The sequence below is a fragment of the Desarmillaria tabescens genome (assembly GCF_030435595.1).
Source record: "Desarmillaria tabescens strain CCBAS 213 chromosome Unknown EV420scaffold_12, whole genome shotgun sequence".
Lineage (NCBI taxonomy): Eukaryota > Fungi > Basidiomycota > Agaricomycetes > Agaricales > Physalacriaceae > Desarmillaria > Desarmillaria tabescens.
The window spans coordinates 225,957-245,902 of record NW_026848311.1 but is presented as its reverse complement, the minus strand read 5'-3'; the positions used below and the strand labels follow the sequence as shown (position 1 = coordinate 245,902).

Sequence of the window (19,946 nt, the reverse complement as noted above, 5' to 3'; positions counted from 1 at the left end):
GCAACAACCTCTTGCACTGATCTGAGCCTTACACCGTCACCTTCACGATCTGCTAGCCCACACGATGACCACTGCCCCCGTAATGCGCCAAATACTCACCACAATATATGGAGCTGTCGCAACAGGGCCTCTCCGACAATGATGCGCCAAAATCTCGTCAATCCTGACTTCTGCAATAAAATCTTTGTCTATAACGGCGGTGGGAACGATAGGCACTGGGAGAGGACACACACACGCGTATTACAAGTTTAAGGTGCGCTACAGTATTGAATTGGTGTATGCGAATGCTCATGGCCGCTCACAGCTGGGGAGGTGATAGACCTGGGTTCAATAAAGAGCCTGTAACCGACATGCTTATTCGAATTTGCAACCGATGGCTTGAAGGACACTTGTCCTTGGAGGGCGGCGCTCCCCAGCTCTTTATTTTACCAAGTGGCGACACGACCAACCGTAACGACGAGGGAAAGTGAGAGGCTGTCAGCGAAGAACCGGCTGATAGACGGAGTGGCCTCCATTTGCAACCTTGTCTTCATTGAATGCCCTTTCACCCGGATCGCCGCATACACCTATGCCTTCGTCAATACCGAGAATTGCGCGTTTTGGACATCTATAGTGGGGGGAGGTGACGGTCTGGATACAGAAGTGAAAGCTTCCACGGTACGCTATGGCATCGTATTTCTGTATTCAAATTCTCACAGCTACACCTTACAGATGAGATGGCGGGCCTGGTTCGATATCGTGCATTACGGTAAAACATACTCATTCGAGTCTACATACGATTTCAGGTCAGAAGATGGCGCCTTCCCTGTTTGTTAAGACATTTTTTTTTCGCTCAGCGGGGACAGCGAGGTGGCATAGAGGAAATCCAATGACCAACAGATACGACGGTAGTCGTCGTTCGTTGCCGTCTACCTCAGATGACTCCGAATGCCCTCGCTTGTTGTCCAGCACGCTAGCGTCATGCCGAGTAACGCCTTGGGAAAGGTTCAGTCCTGGATGTGAACAACGTTCTTCCCAAGTACGTCTTGTTGCCGTTCATATCTTAGGTCATTTGTACTAATGTATGCACAGAGAGCAACGTGAGGACGCATTGACCCGCTTTCTGTTATAGAGTCCCTTCCCTCATTCACAGTTCTGCGCATGACATTACCACCGTTGCATAACAGGGAGGCAAGCGTTGTGAGGAGTGTATATATTGACCAGACGCTGCGTCTCCATGCTCGGCGAGCAAGGGTACGGCGTAGTTAAGGGAGCACTGCCGTGTGATGGCTAAAGGGGAGGCTTACAGGTAGTTACCCTGTCAGTGACTACGTTCTCTACTGATTGAGGTCATTACAGGTAGCGCTGTTTGCCAAAAGAAGCGGTCGTCTCGCCACTCCTCTCCTATTTGTAATCATACAAGACACGACAAAAGGTCTCTCCTCCTCTCGTCCACCTTTCAACCAAGGATATTACAGCGGCGTGAGGGACTGTAGTATGTGGCACGTTTTGTGGTGGTACATAGCCCCAGCGTTCCCTTTTTGGACCTCGACCGGTTATCTATCTATCTTTCCTGAGACCTGGCGTCAGAGGAATAAGATATATTTTCTAATTTCGTGGTATTCCTGGGAAGAGACTAATTTCTCGTAGATGTCCTATTTCTCCTGGCTACCTCAAGAACTAATTGACTATATCCTTGATTTCTTGATCAATGACGCTCGGTCCCTCAAAGCCTCCTCTCTGGTCTGCCGTTCTTTCCTCTATCGAACTCGTGTCCATCTGTTCTGGCGATTTCGCATCACTGGTACCCGCTCCTTTAGCGAGCTTCACGAGATGTTCCGGAAGTCTCCCCAGATACCTCACCAAATCAGACAGTTAACCCTTCACAATGTTACGGGCGATAGAGTACGAGACTCCGAGCACCTTTCTCCTGTGATCTCGTCGTTCTCTTGCTTGCAAACCATCATATTCTTCAACATTAAGTGGACATTGCTGCCACAGGCCTCACGAGACGCACTCTCTTCACATGCATTCCAAACTATCTCCTTGCATACCGATATGACCACATCCGACTTACGTTCCCTCGTCTCTAGCTCTCACGACAGCCTTCATAGGCTCGAGCTATATAAAACACAAGTCACCGGGTCTTTTCGGCGCAGCGTAGGATCCTCTCCACGCATACGGATTCTATCTCTATATTATGTGCCTCTTTGCTACGAGTTGTTTTCACAGACCCTACCCTCTTTTCTTTCATTGGGGCATCTCCACACCCCACATGTGCTGTTGCCCGATCTTTCCTCAGCGCGTTGTCTCCAAAAGGTGCTCAGAGAGCAGTTTTGTTCACTTCAGCACCTTGGAGTTACACGTCCACCGAAGTTTTCTGATTGTATGTATGGCTATATTATTCATCGTGTCTACTCATGTGTTACGACCTAGTGGAACGTCTTAACTCGTCTCACTGCCTTCCAATTTCAGGGTTACTATCCCTTATCGTGGAAATGTGGGACTTCCATGATCGTCCCATTGATCAACATCTGCAATGGTGGATAGAGAATATCAGGCAATGCTCAGTGATCGAGCGGGTCACCTTCCGCCTTCCATTGTATGACTATTTGAGCGATTACAGTGCCTGGAAGATTTTGGATAGCTATCTGTCTGAGGGGGGAAGTAATCCTTGTCTCAAAGACGTCGTAATTGACCTGGGCGCAAACTGGTCAATGAGCCCAGTCGTCGAACCGGCCAAGCTCGCCATGGAGAGTCAGTTTACGGATAAGCGAGTTCGTGTTGTGGTTACAGGTCAGTCTTTCGTGGCTTTTTGTGTTGCTCTGGGGTGCTGATGTGGATTTTTGCAGATTAGTATAGGGACAGGCACGTTTGGACGAATAGTAGTAACTTGTCATCCGTGTTCAATCCAAGACTGGTCATTCCAGCGGGAAGCTGCCATTAGTGGATTGTATGTTTCCTTGTTTCGCTCGCATGTGCTTGTGACCTCCAGTAAACTCATAAGCAACCTTGATGACCCGGTGTTTTTGCAGCGTCGTTTGGGCGGTGAACGGTCACCCGGATGTCATCATGATACTGTTATTGATTGATATCTCTGAAGCTGTTGCCCTGCTTTGTCCTCTCCTTGAGGCTGTGGTGCGTGTGCGACAGTTCGATAGCCCTTATTTGGGCTTACACGAGACGTGGGAAAATAGTACGAGACTCTGAGCCTCGTTCTCTTCAAGTATGGGGTACCCGTCCCATAAGGTGTCCGTAAACTTTATAGTGGACATTCCTAGCTTCGAGTAATGCCGCTTCTACGGTTCTATAAGTGATAGGGACCTTGTGCCCAACCGGCACGTCGGATCTTCCGCGGTTTCTATTGCGTTGATGGTGCTACTATGGGTTACGGTGCGCCCTGACAGCACCAGCGGCGAACTGTTCAATACATTGGGCGCTTATTCGAGGATTCTCTGCTTATCGTACGGTCTTCTGGCTTCTCGTCTTCTGATCTGATTCTGACCTTTCACTCTGTTCAGATTTGGGCATCAATACTTTCTTCGCGGGTCCCGGAGGAACATGGGATATGTCGGCTTCAACATGTCTGAGTTGGTAGCAGCAAGTTAATCTCCACCCATGCATGTATTTTTCATCTGACTGGCCTACTCTCATGCATACATAATACTCAGATTCATGTAGCCTTTTCCACGTGATTCGAATAGAGGCCATATCATAATATATCACTGGTTTACATTCCCTCAGGTAAACTGGATTAAAATGAGCGACCGCGGAAGAAACTTCGTGGCCTTGGACCTTGCCCCTCGCCGAAGACTAACAGCAATCAATTCAATGAGCGCTCACTTATGTCAAGGGTGGCGTGTCTGCCGTCGAAGTGCCATCATCCTAGATTGTCGCAACTCCGTGTGCTTGATACGAGTCCGTGGCACCAGGATGGATGATTCCGCCGAGCATTATGAAACATGCGTTTCAATTCACTTTTAAGCGCCTGGTGCGTATTCTCTTCTCATTACTTAGCTACTGTACCCGGTGACTTAGGCATTTAGGTGAGGGCTCTACACGCCAACGATTCGTCCGGCGTTTCCCGGCGTTTGTTTTTTCGAAGTGTGCATTTGCTCAGAAGTACATTCTTTCACTATCGCGTGAAATCTGATCCCCACATCGTCGGAGAAGCAGTCATACAGCGTTCTGATCGCAGGGCAGCAATACGCACTGGTTTTATGTAACACCCTCGAACCCATCGATCGTTCCAATTTAATTCTAGAGCTACTGCTGTCGTTCCAGTGAACAACAAACAAGCGCTTCAGTTCGACCCCGTGAATCTTATACTCCATGCACCATGTCAAGTGCCGGAGATCTAACAAACTCCGCTACATGCGAGTGCCACAGTGCGACACCTAGACTTAACTCTTCAAATTATAAAGAGACGACTAGTTCCATTAACTCAATGTTATACTACTGAGCGCCGCGCAAGTTCATGCAAGCAAGTGTCTATTTCGGAACAATGCACTTTGTGAGTTCCCTTCTCGTCTTTAGTTCTGTCTCTTGAGTGGACTAACGCTACTTCCGCCTTGACAGCCTATTGGACTATGGACTCTACCACAAACGATGGCCCGTCACGAGTCTGTCAAGCTCCCTGCGGTTAAAAATTCTGTAAGTAACCTCTCAATTTCTGACTACGAAGATGCTAGAATCATGGAGCAGGATGTATCTTCAGACAAGGTCGCTGCTATGCCGGAGCATGTCAAGAAGCAGCTATCTCCTAGGACAGAGTCTGAGATAGGGAACAATATAATTTCTGACGATAATACAGATATGAAGTCGACCGGGGTAAAACATGAAGAAGATAGCCTTTCATTAAGAACATATGGATATATTTACGACAAGATACTCTACCGCATCATGCTTGGCTTCCAATGCAGGAATTTATCGACCTGGTCACACTTTTTGGAACAGAGCAACTCCTCAAATAGCGAGGTAAACAAATATCTCAATTATCTATCTCCTGCTAGTCCGATATTGACCTGTGAATTTGTAGGCCTGTCGGCCTATGGAACGCTCCAAATTCTGGGCCGTACTAATTGGCATTGACTGCTATGAATCGTATCCTTTACAGGGCTGCGTATCAGATGCTTTATTAATGGAGCGATACCTGAAAGAGGACCTTGGGGTGCCACAAGAACGAATACAGCTACTTCTTGGCTCACAATACGCATCATCCAAAACATCCTCTTTCCCATCTCGTGCCAATATCATTGATGCATTTCTCAGTCTCATCCATAACCCTCAAATCGAAGTGGGTGATAATATCATCATATACTTTTCCGGCCACGGCTCGGGGTACTCTTTAAAGGAATATTACCTCAGAGACGCTGATTCCGACGATGTTGAAGAAAATCCTGGCACAGTAGATGAATCCATTGAGGCAATCTGCCCCATCGACAGAGATACAATGGATTCCCGTGGGTTACGAGTTCCCGACATCAGCGACCGAGAGATAAACGCCATCTTTCGGCAGATCTCTTGCAGCAAGGGTTACCGAATTACGTTCATTCTTGACTGCTGCCATTCTGGTACCCATACCCGCCATTTCCCAGAGCCCGGTACACGTACTATTCCCCCGTTACCACGCTCCTCTCTCAGACGTATGCTCCACATGGTTGACGAGAATCTCGACCGATATCCGTCTTACGAATCAGTTTTGGGGGCGAATTGGCGCCCCGACATGTCTTCTCATGTCATTCTCGCTGCATGCAAGGAGTACCAAACTGCAAAGGAAGTTGAAAGTGAGACGGTGTATAACGGGGTTTTCACCCGGGCACTTATTGATACCCTCAGATCCGGAAATCTGAGTAAAGAGTCGACATACGTTGACCTTATTTTTTCCCTCCCATGGAGCCGCGGGCAGACTCCCGTTGTTGCTGGGAATCATAAGTGGGATCGTCTTTGGTACAAGGACCAATAGACAGACCATGCGGTATTGTACTCCAATTCTCATTTCAATGTTTCTCCCGGGCCCGATACGACCTACATTTTTACCTATCTCATTCAACAGTGTATCGTCCCATTCTAAGCTGGTGTAGTGTGCGATGCTTCTATCAGTCATGTTTCTTTTCTCGGCTTCGTTTGAGTGATCTTTGTCCTAGGGATTACATGGCCCTTGAAAGAGCGGGCAAGTGAGAATAAATGACTCGCAGCGATGTAGACAGCAGAAATGAGGCAACACTGAGACAACCATGGAGAATTTCCTTTGTCCGAAACTGCCGCCAAACATGTACCGACGACCAATAAAACTTCCTTCTTTCCTTCCTTCCAAACGTAGCTTAGACTGCTTACTGTCTACCAAGAAATTATATTCCCTACAGTAATGAATAAGAGCTCTATATCAAGAGAGGATGTCACGCTAGCATCTACAGCAGCAAATGCATCAAGATGACAAGTGAAAACCGAATTTCCAGGTGAAGTGCTCTCAGAACCGAAAACACGCTGGATGCTGAATGTGATTTTTAGATACCCAGAGGTTCCTGATCAAGAATTCTCCGGAAACGTCAACAATGCAACCATGTAATGAAACAATGTCATACGCACTAATGCTCATAAGAAGGGACCAAAATCGTGAGGTGCCGACATGGTGCAGGGGCTGCAGCACAGGATCAGAATTAATGCTTCTTGTTGAAAATGTGATGTAAGCTCACAACATGTAGGGGTGAAGAAAATCCTTCCCCTTTTCGAAGATGAAGTTTCAATATCTCGAACTTTCGCCGGTTATCGTAGAGCTCTTGGAGATTGCTCAAATCCGATAAAAGCTGGCTGTTCCCGAGCTCCGAAAAGGCCCGTGCTTTGGCTTCTCCTCGAACCTCAATTGAGTCGATGTCCCCGGTCATCCCATACTGTTTCGCTAAGTCCTTCTCCTTTTCCTCCAATACCCTGATTTTTTCAGATATTTCGTCCATCGTTGCTTCCTTGGGACCACCCTAGTGTCTAGTCAGACGACGAGCTCAAAATTGCGCTATCAAAAAGATATTTACCGGAGATATAGCACCTGATGCAAAAACCCGTGCTGAGATAATTTGAACGTATTGTCCATGTATTGTAGAGAGCTGAGCACAAGAAGCGCGGAGCATAATATGACGGAAAATAGGATAGTCACGTATGACCACAAGGATTTTTCTACCCAAGCGAGCAAGCATAGATTTTGCCTTGGTTACCTCCCTAAGTAGAAACATGGTGTTGCACGCGGATATTTGAAGACGTCAATACCTTAACGAGAAGCTGACCCGTGTCTGTGAGAGCGACTTTAGTTCTCTGGTACTAAGCCCACTCATAGTCGGAGAACGACTGAACATTAAGATCGTACCTTTCTGGAGGGAGTGGTTGGATAACTTGAGAAGAGCTAAGTATTTATGCTTCTGCTTCCCTTTGCCACTGTGCCTTTGTGGTGCATGTCAGCTCCAAGCTCTCCCGATGTTATTTGACAATGCCAGAAGCGCACCGTGAGTGTATGTTCCTCGAAAGGGCCTGGATCAAGGAGAATGAGCTGGGACAACGAGGCACAATGCCATCCGCACGACTTCAGGCAAGAAAGGCAAGGGTCAAACTTCTGCGTGAATCAACTATCGACCACACGAGGCAAATGAAATGAGACTGCACAGTGCGTGAACCCGTCATTGTCAGTGGCGTCCTACTCTATTTCGCAAGAAAAAGCGTGGTATGATTTGAGTATGAAAAACACATGCCGTCCACTCATGTTGCAGCGTGGTTGACCTCGCGGACAGCGTAACTAGACAACATGGGAAAGTAGCCATGTTGTACTGGATCCTTCGGAAGTTGTCAGACAGTGGAAGGAAGGAAGGAAGTGGGTTTTATTAGTCGTCGGTGCTCCTTCAGAGTGGCTAGCAGTCCATGATCACTTTCGTAAGCGCGTCATTGTAAATTAAAATCAACTAATTTTGTACGGAACAAAGTCTGCAAGGGGCCGAACCCTAACCTAGCATGTAAAATTTCGACGCGCGCGGACCGTTTTTCCAGAAGATCGGATAGATCGGTCAGTCGGCCTTGCCAAGCCTAAGCCTTGTCCTACTGCCTTATAACGCGTTGCCACCTTAAGATAGGGATACTGAGTATTTTTTTGAACGAGGACAGCAATGTTGCCACTCGTTTACAGTGTACTAAGTCCACGAGCATTTCATAAGTTTGGGTACACATCAATCTGTTCTAATGTTCCAGAATCCAAAACCAACTTAAGCAAAAGGATACGGAAAGGATTAATATTGTCAGATGGCGGGTGGTATCTACTGTTACAAGGGTCCGCTGCGGTGCCAGCGCACAGGACCTTGCTGGCTGAATATTTGCCCGATCTCACGCCACTTGGATAGGTGTCGGTTGATAGTCAGCGCAAACGATGTTTCCTTGAAATATTACGGGTGTTCGTGCAGTTGCTCAATATGTTTTGTAGAATACAAGAACAGAATACGTCTACTTTTGATAGACTGAAGTAAGTGGCATGCACGCGTTTGGTACTGCCACACAACACATGAAAACATGAGAAATAGACACAGCGAAGGAAAACCATGATATACCAAGTTTCAGTCTGTCAACCCAACACAAAGTCCGTACCTTCCTCAATTCCCCCCTTCCTCCAAATCATCTTCTGTTGTACTGGCCGGAGTCATATCATGAGTATCAGCGATGGTTGCGATGAGTGCGTCAATGAATCGCGATGATGGCAAGCAGAAAAGCGATCTCCGCAACTTCCATAGTCCGATCGGACTTCCAAAATGACGTACTCCCTCGTCTGAACGCCTGTGGTTGTAGGGCATTTATAGCCTAGGCTTGAGCTTGAGGCTTGGGCTTTCAAAAAATGAAGCCTGAACCTGAGCCTTCAACAAGCCTACCCATAGGGCCCCGGGTCACCTTAGGGCTTGCTTCAGGCCGGGCCTTGTAAACGCTCTGCGGCTCGTCGGCATCACCGGCTATTTGGTTATATTTACAGTTGGCAGGTTTCGGAGCAAACGGATAAGGAAAGAGTCATAGTGGGTAGACCTAGCTATCCAGCAAGGTAATCGGATTTACATGCTAGGTTAGGGTTCGGCCTTATCCTGCCGCGGCACTGGGCAGGCACCACTGCTTCCGAAATCAGCCCATTCCTTGACCACGTTTGTGCCAGGGACAACAAAGATATCGCGCCAAAAAGAGCATTCAATGCCATCCCTAAAAATGATGCACAACTGGATTTGGTTCAATATTTCGATACGCAAATTGATGAAGGCAACAAAGGTAATACAAGTGTTGCCAGAAATTACCGGATGGATGTCGATTAAGCAGGAATCGGAGGATGGGATAGAAGGGACTAGCGCCATCCATGAGGAACAGACTGGAGATGGAGCGAAACTTCTTGCCGGCAGGTTAGAAGGCAAAGATACGCAATTGATAGATTGATAGAACTCACCACAGCTCCGAATCCTAGTACCAACACCTCTATCTCAGGTGTGACGACGATTCTCCCGTCATGTTCTTCTCCCAAGTTTATCTCTCCGAAAGACAACAGTTCCAGCCCGATAGGTGACGGCCTAATCCTTCGTCGATCAGGAAGAACGAAACGCAGAATCAATGTTGAGGACTTGAGGCAGTACTATTGTGGAATTGCGGTCGAAGAACACTAGATCGGACGTGATGTCCTGTTCGAGTAGAGACTGTGAAACAATCTGGATAAGTGCGGACTCGGCTCACAGTACAGATAATGAGACTTACCCCAGAGGTTCCAGTTCCATCTTGAATGCCTTCGTGTCGACTATGTGCCGCTGCAACACATGTAGCACAGAAAAGGGGGAAGCACTGACGTATGTGGGGTGCCATGACAAGGATGCGGGGTATTCAAATAGCACTATTGGGATGGACAACGGTTAGAACACTTCAAAGTTTGTCATTATAACCTTTAATGGTACAGCGTTGAACATGCTGAACATGGGTGGGGAGAGCGAGCGGCTGCTTGCTGACACGTCGCCTTTCCCACAGCCAGAGAACGGGCCGGATACTTACTAAAAATGGCACATGGCATCATATATCACATAATATGCAGTCTTGATAAATAGTAAACTGCTCCGGACTGTCCATCCTCGATCGCACTTCGGAATTCTGGATAGCCTACAGAACCGATGGTTCCATCTTAGTGAGATATTTTAAGTACTTACCTGGTACTCGAGTCGATGAGGAAAATCGAAATCTGAGATTGATTTCCTGGAATGGAAGTTCTGTCTACAGATGCCACTGCGGGAGAATATCAAGTTATGTATCAGCGCTGTGAGGTAAGTATAATGGCACAATTCAAACAGTAATCACGTACTGGGAAATCTTAGGACTCTTGAAGGCAGCTCCTGAAATTGCCCATTTATATGGCTCCCAGATAGCCGCGTATTTGTATTCTGATCCAAGGTAAATCAATACAGTTCAATTCATAGACCAACCATCCAGACATCAAGATCCCTGGACGAATTTACATCGTACAATATAAATACATAGAAAACTGCACAGTGACTCCATAGAACTTCCTGACAATCCCTCTCCTCTATCGAACAGGCCAATGAGTGGAGACAGTCAAAGGGTAGGTGCAATTATTTCCCCTTTAGCCTGGATATGACAGTACTGATGAACAGCGCTTCACGATAGACCCAGCGTGGATTTGATGCCTCTCGAGTTTGGGCGGTTGTCATAGGCATTGACGATTATCCCACCTCGCCGCTACGTGGCGGTGTATCAGATGCGGCAGAAGTCGTGAAATACTTGGCTGACGAACTTCATGTCCCGAAAAATAACATCCAGTGCCTTCTCGGTTCCACCAATAACCAACCGCAAAAGTCCCCATCGTGCTCGTCATTTATCAGTGCAGTGAAACATTTTTTCGGTTTTTCACTGCACTGTAATACCGATTCTATCAACTGCTCATCCGCCACTCATCCCTCGATTCATACTAAATCCGCCACCCGCGCCAACATTATCAAGGCGCTTCTCAAACTTTCCGACAACTCCAATATTCAGGAAGGCGACAACATTGTCATCTATTTTGCTGGACATGGCTCATGCTACCCTGGCTCAGAGTTTTACAACGGGGATCCCGTTGCCTCCGCAGGGCACATCGAGGCACTGTGCCCCATGGATCGAAGCAGCAGCGTTCCTGACATCTGCGACAGGGAAATCAACAGAATCATCTCCCACATTTCTGACAAGAAGGGACATCATATCACCTTAATTATGGACTGCTGCCACTCTGCGGGTGTCACCAGAGTCGTGATACCAGGCGTACGTCGTGCGGATCCAATGCCTGGTGCTTCGATAAAAGCTATGTTCGATGCTGCAGATGAGGATTTAGGCGAGCTTCCGGGATATAAATCTGTATCCATGGAGGACTGGAGAGAGAACATGGATACTCACGTAGTGTTGGCCGCATGCAAGGAGGCTCAATTCGCGACGGAGGCTCAGCACAAGGGGAAGTCAGGATACAATGGAGTTTTCACTCAAGCGCTCCTTCGTGTCTTTAGAAACGGTCATTTGGAAGATGGATCGACATATGTGGACGTTATCCGTCACTTGAATGAGTCGAGTTCGCAGTGCTACTCGCAGACAGCCGTAGTTGCTGGGAGGTATAAATATGCAAGGGTTTTGTATCAGGTGCGATGATCCTCTTTATTAGATTGTGATAATTATCAGGGCTGACTCGGAGTCCCTTATTATGACGTTCCTCCAGGAAACGGATGCACAATTATCGAATGTAGAATCTCTAGTGTCGCCTGGTCCTAGTTCTCAAGGCAGCCAAGAAGAGAGGTTCGAAGGCGAATCCGCATAACACTGGAACTGTCTCGCTAGGTCCGGGAGAGAGAATGGGGAATTGCTAGTGATAATTATGGATGTAAGCACAATGCAGTAACGGCATACCAGTTTCTAAATCCCCGATCCTTCCCTTGTGTACGAGAAAACGGCAGGCAGTATCCTTTGTATAAACTTGACAGTAACATGATTGTTCTAAGCTGAATTATATACCACCAAGGCACGGATATACACCTATCGTTCGCGCGATCCTCGAAGTATCAATTATATTTATTTGCATTTTTTTCATCTTTGGCCTAGAGGGAAAGAATCAAAAGATTACGCAGACCTTGAAGGAGTGGGCTGCTGTGAAGAAGATTGACTCGCAAAGACGCACAACAGAAAACCCCAGGAAATCCTGGATCAGAGGTTGGCTAGCCCAAGTGTGGAGGGTAAAGTTCATTTTCTCCGCATCCGCAAAAAGGGCTCGCTTTTTTGATCCTAACCTCCGGCAGCACTTCCCTTCGAGCCACTATCGCATGTTCTCTCCTTTTAACACTTCGCCGCCTATGCACACCCACGGCGGTGAGTGAGGGATATATAAAGAGAGACCAGGACACAGATACAAAATACGTTTAGCCGCCAAAGCAATAAAAGCGTCGTGACGATAAGCACAAACCTTTCGTATCGGACAATTGGAAAAGCAGTGGGGGACAAACTGCTCCGCTCTGATTGTCCGATGCATTGGCACTGCGCGATCATCGTTGACCTTTCTCAGCTCCCTTTCACTTCGGGATACACGATGAACACTTCCATTACGACCTTCCTGCCTCGTGCAAATAAGTATATACAAAAATCACAAGAGGTGCTTGATCGTCATGAAGCCCGGGACTGTTTTCCGAGGTCATCGCGGTTCTGGATGCAGTACCTTCTCGGAGGGTTCTGGGCGCTTGTTCACTTTAATCATTCCTGGAACCTGTGTGAACGGAGTTTCATTCGGTGGAGTTTGATGAACGATTATGGTGATCCTTCAGTTATTACCATTGTACTATATCGCATCTCGACTCTCGATAGGGCCGCCCGCCGGACTCGATAGCAATTTGGATTCACGCCAGTGAGTATGGACATCGTAAAAAGGATACCGCCTCTGCAGCCTTAAAATACTCTGCGATGATGGAACTCGCTCCGCTGGTCCGAGCTGACTGAGAGGTCAAAGTACGATATGCATAGCCCGTATTACACTGTGCAGAACCTTGAACATGAGAATGGAATGCTGATTCTTATTCAACAGCATACGGCACGGCCTGCAATGTGAGAGGATCTATTCTTGGTCTCCATGAGATACTGTTGCTATTAGGCGCCAAAGGCACGTTCCGGGCTGGACGGTGTAAAGATGTTGCAGGATGTATATATACTAGTAATCCTCCAGGTCGGCGTCTAACTTGTCCTCGTTGGGGTTGCGCTAGGAGATTTCCGGCTCGATACAATGATCACGACATTGGGAAGAAGCAATAGCACAGGTGAATGGGAGTCCGCGGTTGCATCAGGAAAAGTCTTTTGCTAAGCATCTGCCACTCAGATATACATAGTCTACGCATGGCCAGTAGCAGTCGTAGAGGATGCTCAGTAGTAAGGAGCGACTCAGTGTAGCGCCAGGTTCGAACGTAATGAGATGTAGTACGACTCATCCATTACGGCGTCGACCGAAGGCAATTAAGTGTGGTATGTCTCATTTCTATCGTTTCGAAGCATGGGATCAGGGAGGGGGCGACTGCAAAATCGACCGGCGTGACGGCTAACATGCAGGTCCGTGCATTTGAAGAATCAAAGATAACTGGGATGTGCCGTCTCGTGACCAGCGAGTATTTAGACTAACATAGCCGCTAGAAAAGGGTGGTTGTTGCGAGGATCTTCCATCGATGGAATGCACGTCACCATGGGATGATGGCCAATACACAAGACTGGAATAGCATGTCGTTTCCAGAAACGACTATAGAATTTGTTGAATCAGACATGCTGTTGGCGTCCCATAGCTCTCGCTAACCGAACGAAGAAACTTGGATAGACAGGAAATACGTATAAATGCAAGAATACGTGAACATCGTCCAGCGTTTAGTTCCCTGTCCCCTGTCGATGTCTGTCGCCTTAATTATAAATACCAGTGCTAAAAATTTGCAGTGAGCCAAAGTACAATCATGATAAGACGTGATTTATACCTGGAGAATGGCAGAACGTCGACCAAGGTGTACATGTAAAACCGCATTGACAAGTAGCCCGTTTCGTAGGACATGGATATACTTGATAACATCCTCGCCTCATCCCTTGGTAGACACTTCATTGCGCTAGGAGTAATATCAGCACAGAGAAAAGTAATAATTCGAGATTCACCTGACTGCCTTAGCTTTGCGGAATTAAATGAGCAGCTCGGCAAGAAGACTTTTTATACCAATGACGAAGATTCGTTGACGTAGAGATCGATGGGAAATGTTGGACAGTGAGTGCTTGAGCGTGGTAATAAAAGTCGCAGGTCTATCGTCGTTAAAAATCTTCACTAGAATCCGGATTTCAGACGGCTATCAATACCTATGATACAGTAACCGAAGTATTAGCATAACCACCTGTACGGCCTTAATCAAAAATCGGGCAGCCTGCAAACGTGGACTTCGAGACAAGAGAGCCAAGCTGTAGTGTGTCGTCCTGACCGTGAAAAGGCAAGAAAAAGAAGTTTGGCGAAGACCGGACCGGCAGACCGTTCGCTGACACCACCCTAAGGTTAGGGTTGGCAGAGGAATCACAACCGCCATCATCGTCATGATTCACTACCTTGTTGCCTTCGATTCTGAAGACCCAGAAAACGGAATGTACTGAACTCCTCAACTCCTCACCAAGATGATGTACAGAGCTGCTGCCACTCCATTTTCGAGACAGGTTCTCTGTTCGAAACGGCAACGATAGGTACTGGGGAAGAATCATGAATTACATGTCCACAGGTGCCCTACAAAGTTGCGTCAGCGTATTTGTACGCTCACCGCTATTTCTTACAGTTGAAAAGTCCGTCAAAGTCCTGGCTTAGCACCGTGCAACCTTCTCATTCGACTCAGCAATCAATGGCTTGCAGTTCATCGACCCTCAGAGAGCAGTGTGGTTCCAGTTCCTCATTTTTCCGGGCGGGGGTACGGCGAAGATGCAGGTGGAAAAAATAGGCTCCGGTAACTCAGATGTGAGAATTACAAGCTCGAAGATAGTGGTGGTGGTGTTACCGGCACCAGGTTCCAAGGAACGGCCGGGTCCACTATGGTGTCGTATTGGTGTATTCAAATACTCAAATGCTCATGGCCATTTCTTACTGGGAAGTAGGTCATGGACCTGGTTCAATCCTAGCGACAAGAGCCTGCAACCGACATGCTTATTCGAATCTGCAACCGATGACTTGAAGGATACTTGTCCTTAGAGAGCGGCGCTTCCCAATTCCTTATTTCGACATGGCCGACCGTGACGACGATGAAGGCGAGGCAGGGGAAACGAGGGGCCATCAGCAAGAGCCGACTTATGGACAAAGGAGTTGCTTCCGCTTCGTTGAATGCTGTTCCATCCGTATCGCCAGATGTACCTGTACTCTCATCAATACCGAGATTTGTTGTAATCGCGTTTCGGGCACCTGGAATAGTGGGGGAGGTGACGGTAGGCCCCGGGAATCTGGGTATAGAAGCGAAAAGTTCCATGATACGCTATGGCATCGTGTTGGTGTATTCAGATCCTCACAGCTACAACTTACAGATGAAAAGTCAATTGCGGGGCTGGCTCAATATCGTGTATTAATCCATGACCGGCGTACTTATTCCCGATTTCGGAGCGGAAAACGGTCTGTTCATCAAGACTTTCCCCGGCAGCGACCGCGAGTGAGGCAGACAAGGAGAGGAATCCAACCACCAACAGATGAGGTATTAGCCGTCACCGTTGTTGCTGCAGCTATGTCCATGCCCGACGACTCCGAATGCCCTTGCTCGTTGTTAGCACGCTAGCATCATGCCGAGTATAGCCTTGGGAAAGGTTCAGTGTTGGAGGCGAGCGACGTTCTTCTCAAGTACGTCTTGTTGCTGTTCATATCTTTGGTCATTTGTACTAATAAAGCATGCACATAGGGAGCAAGAGACGGGGAGCAGCGTGATGACCCATTAACCCGCTTTCCTGCTATTGGTGGACAGGCCGTTAATCAGAATTCCTTCCCTCATTCACGATTCTGCGCATGACATTACCACAGTCGTATCATAGGGACGCAGCATTGTAATATCTTGTCTTGAAGCTGCGTCTCAATGCCCGGTGAGCATCATTAAGGGAGCACTACTGTGCGATGCTGAAGTGGAGGGCTCACAGGTAGTTACCCTGTCAGTGACTACGTTCTCTACTGATTGAGGTCATTACAGGTAGCGCTGTTTGCCAAAAGAAACGGCCGTGCCACCTCCTCTCCTATTTATAATCATACAAGACACGGCAAAAGGTCTCTCCTCCTCTCGTCCACCTTTCAACCAAGGATATCACAGCGGCGTGAGGGACTGTAGTATGTGGCACGTTTTGTGGTGGTACATAGCCCCAGCGTTCCCTTTTGGACCTCGACCGGTTATCTATCTATCTTTCCTGAGACCTGGCGTCAGAGGAATAAGATATATCTTCTAATCTCGTGGTATTCCTGGGAAGAGACTAATTTCTCGTAGATGTCCTGTTTCTCCTTGCTACCTCAAGAACTAATTGACTATATCCTTGATTTTTTGGTCAATGACGCTCGGTCCCTCAAAGCCTCCTCTCTGGTCTGCCATTCTTTCCTCCACCGAACTCGTGTTCATCTGTTCTGGCGATTTCGCATCACTGATGCCCACTCCTTGAGCGAGCTTCACGAGATGTTCCGAAAGTCTCCCCAGATACCTCACCAAGTCAGACAATTAACCCTTCACGATGTTACGAGCGATAGAGTACGAGACTCCGAGCACCTTGCACCTGTGATCTCGTCGCTCTCTTGCTTGCAAACCATCATGTTCATCAACATTAAGTGGACATTGCTGCCACAGGCCTCACAAGACGCACTCTCTTCACACGCTTTCCAAACCATCCTCTTGCGTAATACCGATATGACCACATCCGACTTACGTTCCCTCGTCTCTAGCTCTCACGACAGTCTTGATGGGCTCGAGCTGAATGGAACACAAGTCACCGGGTCTTTTCAGTGCAGCGTAGGATCCTCTCTACGTATACAGACTCTGTCTCTATGTTATGCGCCTCTTCGCTACGAGTTATTTTCACAGACCCTGCCCTCTTTTCTTCCATTGGGGCATGTCCACACCCTCCATGTGTTGTTGCCAGATCTTTCCTCGACGCGCTGTCTCCAAAAGGTGCTCAGTGAGCAGCTCTGTTCACTTCAGCACCTTAGAGTTACACATCCACCGGGGTTTTGTGACTGTATGTGTGGCTATCTCTTATTCATCGTGTCTACTCATATGTTCCGATCTAGTGGAACGTCTTACGTTGTCTTATCGCCTTCCAATTTCAGGGTTACTATCCCTTATCGTGGAGCTATGGGACTTCTACGAGCGTCCCATTGATCAACATCTGAAGTGGTGGATAGAGAATATCAGGCAATGCTCAGTGATCGAGCGGGTCACCTTCCGCCTTCCATTGTATGACTATTTATGTGATTACGGGGCCTGGAAGATTTTGGATCGCTATCTGTGTGAGGAGGGGAGTAATCCTTGCCTCAAAGATGTCGTAATTGACCTGGACGCGAACTGGCCAACCTTTCCATTCGCTAAATCTGCCAAGCTCGCTATGGAGGGTCAGTTCACGGATAAGCGAGTTCGTGTTGTGGTTACAAGTCGGTCTTTCCTGATGTTTCGAATTGTTCTGGGCTCTGACGCGGTTGCAGATTAGTATAAGGGTTACGTTCTTCTCCCAAGTGTAGAATGGCAGTGTTTGGACGATTAGTAGTAACTTGTCATCCGTGTTCAATCCAAGAATGTTCATTTCAGCCGGGAGCTGCCATTGGTGAATTGAAAAGAGTGTATGTCTCCTTGTTTCGCTCGTATGGCTTGCTGCCATCGCAACTTCCCTTGAGTATCTAGCTTTTTGAGGCAGCTTTTGGGCGTCGAACGGTCACTCGAGTGGCGTGTCGGACGTGTTGCTGATCGATATCTCTGAACTTGTTGTCCTGCTTTGTCTTCTACTACTTGGTACAGCTTGAGGCGGTGGGGTGTGCAGCGACAATTCGACAAACGAACACGGCCCCTATTTGGGATCACATGAGACGTGAGAAATTGTCTTTCCTTTTCTCTCGTCATGACGCCCATCTTCAAAGCTAAGGTATTCTCAATTTCGTCTTTTTCTCAAGCAGGGAAACTGATCTTTGTAGATGTTTGACTTCACCAAGTTACCCCAGGAGCTAATAGATTCCATCCTGGATTTCTTAATCAATGACCCCCGATCCCTCAAGGCTTCCTCCCTTGTCTGCCGTTCTTTCCTCCGTCGAACCCGAGTTCATCTTTTCCGTCAACTACGCTTCGAGAACTTTCGGCACTTTCACAAGTTTCGCAATATGTGCCAGGCGTCTCCTCACATACCTCCCCGAGTCGAGACTTTGGCCCTTCACAGCGGTTGGGACGATAGAAAAATACGAAATACGAAGCATTTTGTTGCTGTGATGTCGCTGTTCTCCAACTTACGAGTGATTAAGTTCATTCACATCAATTGGGCGTTGTTGCCCCAGGACGTTCGGGCGGCCCTTTCTTCCCGCGCCTTTCAGTGCATTACTTTTCACTGCGTAACCGGTATCAAGGCATCCGATTTGTTCTCCCTCGTTTCTGCCTCTCGTTCCACCCTTCACACCCTCAAGCTACACCATACAGATATCATCGGAAGTCTCGAGCAAGACGAGCAATCTGCGCCACATGTAAAACATCTAACTCTCCACGACTCGGCCCTCTCGCCTGAACTCTTTTGGATTGACACGTCCTTTCTGTCACCGAGACACGTCCGTACTCTCGACGTGCTACTGCACAATCGATCTGATATACACCGCTTGCAAACCCTGCTCAGCGAAGGGCTGTGTCCCCTGCAAGACCTTGTCGTTTCGCATATGCCGCGGAGCATCGATCGTACGTGCATGGCCATCTTCTCTCCACCATCGTTATTGATGTTGTCTCTGTGTAGTATTGAACCAGCTTGAATCTTCTGATCACCTCCAACTCTCAGGGTTACGAACCGTCACCGTACACATGTGGGACTACCACTCTGATATCGACGACGCTGTGGATCGACACCTGCTCGAGTGGTGGATCGGGAATCTCAGACAGTGCGATGATATCGAGCGTATCACCTTCTGTGTCACGCTTGGCGCTAATACAGGTGATTATGCTGTGTGGAAGGGCTTGGACAAGCTTTTGTTGGAGCGCAGGTTCCCTGCTTTGATGTCGGTGGTCGTAGAGGTGACCGCGACGTGGATGACGACGGATGTAGCCTCAGTGACACGGACCATCGAAAGCCAGTTCACTGATGCTCGAGTCGATGTAATTTCAGGTCGAGGGGGTCAGTTTTTCACTGTCTGTCACATCTGGAGTGTGCTAATGTTGGCGTTTTCAGACACGGAGTACCTGTAGGGTTCCTCTGTCTCGCCCACTGGGTTTGGGCTGCTTGTAGTTCACATTCTATCAAATAAACGGGAAGGCCGGAATCAAGCGACCGCTTTTCCTTGTTTCAGTCGCACGTGCACTGTCTCCTTTTCTCCCGCCATTATCATGACGACCCACAGAAGCCCGCAAGAATCTCCCTTGGACAACACAGAGATATCACATCAGTTTCTTTACAGAAAGCTGAGCAGGGCCGCAATAGGACACATCAACAAGATTGAGCGCAGATTGGCCTCACACAAAATCCCCCTATCCGAATTCTCTGCGGTATCCCTGGCGTACGTACGTTCTGCTGCTGACAGAAAACCCCAAGCTGACGCTCATCCGTTAGCCTCTATCCTCCTCAGCAGCACCTCTCCACTGAGTACGTGCTGGAAAAGTATAAGGTGCCGACATTCCATATCACCTTGCGAAGTCGTTTCATCTCGCCCTCGGCTCCACCCGTGTCCAACATCTTACTTCGTGGTTTCATCTTTCACGCCACATGTCCCGTTCAGT

General features: G+C 47.9%; 7 protein-coding genes across 7 annotated transcripts; 5 read left to right on the top strand and 2 right to left on the bottom strand.

The window, feature by feature from the left end:
* The first annotated feature begins 1,384 nt into the window (after positions 1-1,384).
* EV420DRAFT_211321 (uncharacterized protein) lies at positions 1,385-3,120 on the top strand. Its single transcript, XM_060481224.1, has 4 exons — positions 1,385-1,576; positions 1,630-2,365; positions 2,416-2,775; positions 2,832-3,120. Exons 2-4 carry the CDS (start codon positions 1,630-1,632, stop codon positions 2,834-2,836), a joined length of 1,101 nt encoding a protein of 366 aa, XP_060332489.1. The 5' UTR covers positions 1,385-1,576; the 3' UTR covers positions 2,837-3,120.
* A 1,197-nt stretch (positions 3,121-4,317) lies between these two features.
* EV420DRAFT_1306361 (caspase domain-containing protein) lies at positions 4,318-6,126 on the top strand. Its single transcript, XM_060468492.1, has 4 exons — positions 4,318-4,492; positions 4,558-4,632; positions 4,684-4,956; positions 5,018-6,126. Exons 1-4 carry the CDS (start codon positions 4,457-4,459, stop codon positions 5,942-5,944), a joined length of 1,311 nt encoding a protein of 436 aa, XP_060332488.1. The 5' UTR covers positions 4,318-4,456; the 3' UTR covers positions 5,945-6,126.
* Positions 6,127-6,318: 192 nt separating this feature from the next.
* On the bottom strand, positions 6,319-7,205 carry EV420DRAFT_1640995 (uncharacterized protein; the record flags this gene model as incomplete). The annotated part of the gene is made up of 4 exons (XM_060477175.1): positions 6,319-6,503; positions 6,568-6,619; positions 6,675-6,953; positions 7,008-7,205. The coding sequence occupies 4 exons, from the start codon at positions 7,203-7,205 to the stop codon at positions 6,319-6,321; spliced, it is 714 nt and encodes a 237-aa protein (XP_060332487.1).
* A 2,210-nt stretch (positions 7,206-9,415) lies between these two features.
* Positions 9,416-10,057, bottom strand: EV420DRAFT_211211 (uncharacterized protein). The gene is made up of 3 exons (XM_060481223.1): positions 10,018-10,057; positions 9,730-9,862; positions 9,416-9,683 (listed from the first exon to the last, which is right to left on the bottom strand). Exons 2-3 carry the CDS (start codon positions 9,832-9,834, stop codon positions 9,564-9,566), a joined length of 225 nt encoding a protein of 74 aa, XP_060332486.1. The 5' UTR covers positions 9,835-9,862; positions 10,018-10,057; the 3' UTR covers positions 9,416-9,563.
* Positions 10,058-10,462: 405 nt separating this feature from the next.
* Positions 10,463-12,054, top strand: EV420DRAFT_211183 (peptidase C14, caspase domain-containing protein). Its single transcript, XM_060481222.1, has 3 exons — positions 10,463-10,579; positions 10,645-11,643; positions 11,720-12,054. Exons 1-3 carry the CDS (start codon positions 10,559-10,561, stop codon positions 11,816-11,818), a joined length of 1,119 nt encoding a protein of 372 aa, XP_060332485.1. The 5' UTR covers positions 10,463-10,558; the 3' UTR covers positions 11,819-12,054.
* Positions 12,055-16,310: 4,256 nt separating this feature from the next.
* Positions 16,311-17,812, top strand: EV420DRAFT_1532242 (uncharacterized protein; the record flags this gene model as incomplete). Its single annotated transcript, XM_060472715.1, is given in 4 exon segments — positions 16,311-16,440; positions 16,494-17,227; positions 17,247-17,248; positions 17,282-17,812. Coding segments are annotated over 4 exon segments (940 nt in total), but the record flags the coding sequence as incomplete, so codon positions are not given.
* A 133-nt stretch (positions 17,813-17,945) lies between these two features.
* On the top strand, positions 17,946-19,911 carry EV420DRAFT_211094 (uncharacterized protein). Its single transcript, XM_060481220.1, has 4 exons — positions 17,946-18,917; positions 18,973-19,347; positions 19,402-19,726; positions 19,780-19,911. Exons 1-3 carry the CDS (start codon positions 18,176-18,178, stop codon positions 19,416-19,418), a joined length of 1,134 nt encoding a protein of 377 aa, XP_060332483.1. The 5' UTR covers positions 17,946-18,175; the 3' UTR covers positions 19,419-19,726; positions 19,780-19,911.
* The last annotated feature ends 35 nt before the right edge of the window (positions 19,912-19,946 follow it).